The sequence below is a fragment of the Frankliniella occidentalis genome, unplaced genomic scaffold (genome assembly GCF_000697945.3).
Source record: "Frankliniella occidentalis isolate FOCC.00 unplaced genomic scaffold, Focc_3.1 Scaffold54, whole genome shotgun sequence".
In the NCBI taxonomy this organism is placed as follows: Eukaryota; Metazoa; Arthropoda; class Insecta; order Thysanoptera; family Thripidae; genus Frankliniella; species Frankliniella occidentalis.
The window spans coordinates 1,231,007-1,235,242 of NW_026267184.1; the positions used below are offsets into that span (position 1 = coordinate 1,231,007).

The 4,236-nt window shown below is 54.7% G+C and overlaps 2 protein-coding genes across 2 annotated transcripts in view; both read left to right on the forward strand.

Annotated features, from left to right (window-relative positions):
- LOC113216676 (uncharacterized) overlaps positions 1-1,514 on the forward strand; it is a 5,503-nt gene extending 3,989 nt beyond the window's left edge. The window contains exon 4 of the mRNA XM_026436465.2: positions 985-1,514. Within this exon, the coding sequence (XP_026292250.2) occupies positions 985-1,326 (342 nt within the window). The 3' untranslated portion in view covers positions 1,327-1,514. The remainder of the gene's footprint in view (positions 1-984) is intronic.
- Positions 1,515-3,334: 1,820 nt separating this feature from the next.
- LOC113216679 (uncharacterized) overlaps positions 3,335-4,236 on the forward strand; it is a 20,587-nt gene continuing 19,685 nt past the window's right edge. The window contains exon 1 of the mRNA XM_026436471.2: positions 3,335-3,684. Within this exon, the coding sequence (XP_026292256.1) occupies positions 3,676-3,684 (9 nt within the window). The 5' untranslated portion in view covers positions 3,335-3,675. The remainder of the gene's footprint in view (positions 3,685-4,236) is intronic.

Genomic DNA, 4,236 nt, shown 5'->3' on the forward strand with positions numbered 1-4,236 from the left:
GGGGGGGGGAGTTGGGCCCTATAGCGCGGGTGGGCAGAGCGTGCGTGTGCAGGACAAGAATTGGGGGAGGAGTGGGGATGGGCATCCAGGATCGTCTTAACGACCTGACTGGACCTGGCTGGATCTGGTTGGAGGGCGGGGGAGGGGTAGAAAATCAAAAGTGATTTCTACGCCGTGGTGTGTTCTGCCCATTCATTCCTTGTAGCGTAGCCGCGAAAACGAAATATTTACGTCGTGAGGCGAAAATAACCTACTACGGTTACTCTACTCGCTGCATAGGATGCCGGTCGTTCGTGGAACAACCACAGAGCAGCTCGCAGTCCGGGTGGGATTTTGGACAAATAATTAGTTACTTAACGAGGCGAGGGCGGTTTCTATCACGAGGCTGCGATTATCCCACCTGGCCCTCCAAAAGGAGGGAGGGAGGGGGGGGGGAGGCAGACAGAGACAGAGGGGCGCCTCCCCGGGCGCCATCTGCTGCTACAGTCCGACCCACGACCTTTGCGCTCGCGTCGCCCGAAGGAACGAAAAACAGCGAGAGGGGAGGCAGAGAAAGGGAGGGAGAGAGAGAAGAGAGAGAGAGAGAGAGAGAGAGAGAGGAGAGAGAGAGGGGGGGGGGGGGGACAGCCGCACAGGAAGTCGGAAACGAGGGAAACAAGACCGCGCCGAAGTAGTAGTGTTACCGCTCGCGCCCGCGGGAGCCACGCGGGCGACACGGCAATAAAGCAGGATTATAAACATGACAACAGCAAAAAGAAAAAGGCGTGAGAGAACATAATTGAGACATAATCGTTAGCGTCGGCACCATCGCGGTGACGTCACGTCCAACGCTCCTCCTCGTCACTGACGTGACGTTCCTTTTCGACACGACGACCTTTTGTGGCAGTAGAGATGAAAACATTTCCTGATTATTTGTTGATGCGTTTCTATTCGATCATTTCATAAAAAGTTTAAAATGAATGAATTTTCTACTTGGCTCCTTAGGTGTCGCCGCCGTACCCGGGGCTCGGCGCCGTGCAGCTGGTGCCGTGCCTGTGCCCCATCTCCAAGGACCCGGAGAACGTCCAGTCGTTGCCGCCCATGTCGCAGCAGCAGGGCCCGTCCTACGCGCCGCTGCCGCCGCAGATGTCCATGGCGCACCCGCAGATGGTGCCGCTGCCGCCGCAGATGCAGCAGATGCATCAGATGCAGCAGGTGCAGCTGCACCCCATGCCGCCCCCGCTGCATCAGCACCAGCACCAGCAGCAGCAGTCCGCTCCCACCCAAAGCCCGCAGTCGCAGCAACAGCAGCAACAGCAGCAGCAACAACAGCAGCCCTCAAATTGACTAGATCCCAGCAAACCGAAACCGACAAGAAACCCGCGAGCAGCGAAGCATGAGGTGATCAAAAACACATTGTAAAAGTTTTGAAGCGGCGAACAATCACTAATGTGAATATTTATTGTAATTATTTTAAGACTGATTTTGTACATTAAGACTGACTCTAAATAAAGTACATATTACTCTAAGCTGCAATAAAACCCTAGCTGTATCACTTTCACAATAAAATCGCGTGATAACTTACAAAACGAAATACTGAAACCAAAAGCTACAATTTATGGCGATCGAAAGTACGTTTTAAAAACCAATAACGCGTAATGAATCTTTTTTTTTTTTCGTTCAATATAAAGTATTAAAGAATCGCGCTTGTCCAATTATCCGTTCGCAAAGGCACGCTCGGTTTCCACCGAAAGTGAGCGCTGTGGTGCGGGGCGTGGCGGGGCGGGGCGGCTGCGCGCGGCGCCCTCAGTGCGTGTGACACGCCCCATTACGCGCCTCCCAGGCCGATCAGCAATTGAAAGGAACGAAAGTTATGGAGCCCCATGGGCCGGCACCTCCTGGCGCGAGCGGCAGTGCATTGTGGGGCCCCACAGGGCTCTCTGGCCGGACGCGCCAAACCATGGCAGCTGACCAAAAGCGAAAACTACTCCAGAGAGGCACGCAATACACCTGGCGCCCGGCCGGCCGGCACAGCACTCTGCTAAGTGGCCCTCGCGAGAGAGGTATTTTTGTTTTATTTTCCATCAAACGATAAGAGAAGCAGCAGAGAGACATAAAAACAAACTGGCTTGAACAAATTGGAGTTTTGATACACACTGTTGGGCCCCTTCATCACGCCCTATGGCCGCTGACCGCCCACGTTTACCAACTTATTTGAAAAGAAAGAAAATAGTTGATTAAATAGTCTTAGTTTATTTGGGCGTGAGACAGGCCGGAAGGGTTCTGTCAGTTGCACGAAGAAAAATGAAGACCGTGTTGTGGTGACCAACTCCGTCCGTTTCGTTACCTGACATACCAACTCCTGGTTGGGCGAGTTTCGAACTCCCGAATTCAGTTATCAAATTTACCCTACGAACAAAGTTGATCACTAGAACAAAGTCACCTTTTTATGTTGGAGACTGACAGAGGGACTTCTGGATAAACGTGTTGCATCCAGAGGCTGAGCTGTGGAGGCGGGTCCGGCGGGTATCCCACTGCGCCCAGTCCACCGTGAAAAATATTCGGGTGCACGTTTAAATTGAATAAGCAAAGCCTGGAATTAGGCTGCCAAATAACGTAATAGTTCATACATGCATAACTACACGAACATACATTACACAACAAAGATGTAATACAAAGAGTAACAGACAGGTTCTATGCTAGCGTATTCTAGGGGAAAAAACATTTTGCAGCGAGAGCATAAGTCAAGAAAGGAAAATAATTTTGTGGCACTTTAAAACTAAGTACAGGGGGAAGCAATACGAGCAATGCTTCGTCTGGTGCGGTGCGGTGGTGAGAAGCGCACTGGCTAGCAGGCTGGCGCGCCGTCCGGCTCGGAGACGAGCGCCGTGGAGGTGGGCACGCCCGTGAAACACGCGTGCGCGGCGGGCTGGTCTAACCCGTGCATGCACGGCGTCCGTCCAGGGAGAAGAGTAAGGCGTGGGGAAGATAGGGGAGAGAGAGAGGGGGGAAGAGGGAGAGGGGGAGAGAAAGAGAGAGAGAGAGAGAGAGAGAGAGTGAGAGAGAGAGGGAGAGAGAGAGAAGGATAAAGAGAGACAGAGGGAGATAGAAAGAGAGAGAGAGAGAGAGAGAGAGAGAGAAAGAGACAGACACAGAGGAGGGGATTAGAGTGAAGAGCAGACCAGTCGAGTGAGAGGCAGGTGCATAGAGAGAGAGAAAGAGGGAAAGAGAGAGAGGTGGGGGATGGGTCCGGTCCACGTCCGGTCGTGGAAGGGGAGGAACAGGCTCCGGCCGGCACGGCGCCTGCGGGGCCCGCCCCGGCCGCTGCCCCAGCCGCTGCAGCCGCTGCCTCCGCTCTGCCTGGCCGTGTAGCCAGTCCTGTTGAGGACGCGCAGCGCGCAGCCGGTAGCGGAGCAGAGCCGAGCAGAGCCGAGCCAGTCAAAGCGAACCGAGTGTCCGAAGGGTTCGCACGTATACGAGCCGCGCGTGTCGAGCCGTTGCACCCTGCGGGGTCTTCTGCACCTGCACTGCCGTGCTAGTGTGTGTGTGTGTGTGCGTGTTGGTGAGAGTGAATGTGTTGGTGTGTGTGAGTGCGCGTGTGTCATGTGCAGGCGCTGACATGTGCCTCCTCGACCCGGGCGCGCCGCACACGTTCAGGATTAACACCGCCCCCCGCCCCTGACGGAAGGGCCGAACATGCTAGCGGTGAGTCTATCTTCCAAAGTCATAGGCCAGCTCGCAATGCCGACAAATCTGCCACCACTCGAAAAATAAAAGGCGTCATAGTAACACCTTTGAAAAGTGTGAAAGAGTTTGGTGTCAATGGCATTGAAACTGCCAAAGGGACCAATTTTCAGCACCAAGGAGAGTAGTATGGGCTGCACTTTGTCGCAAATTTTTGTCGCAAGGGGTGGGGGGCCCGGAAAACGAATCCGTTGCATGGAGTGGGGGGCCGCGACGTTTTTGTAGCATGTGACGACGGTGGAGGGGGAAAATATATTTTTTTTTGCCTTGGTCGGGTTTCGATCTCGGAACTTTGGTTTAGTAGTTGGGGGCGCTAACCCCTAGACCACTGGACCGCTGAGGGTCCAAGGGATCTGATTGACATGTGTAGCGGAGAGCGGGCGCTGGCGCGGCTGGCCCGTCCCTTTCTCGGCTTAGCTTGGGTAAGCTTCGGGAGGCGGTCGGCTCGGAGTGAAGGGCGCGGTACGCCCTCTGGAGGCCGGAGCCCGGATGGCTCGGCTCGGCTCCGCTCGG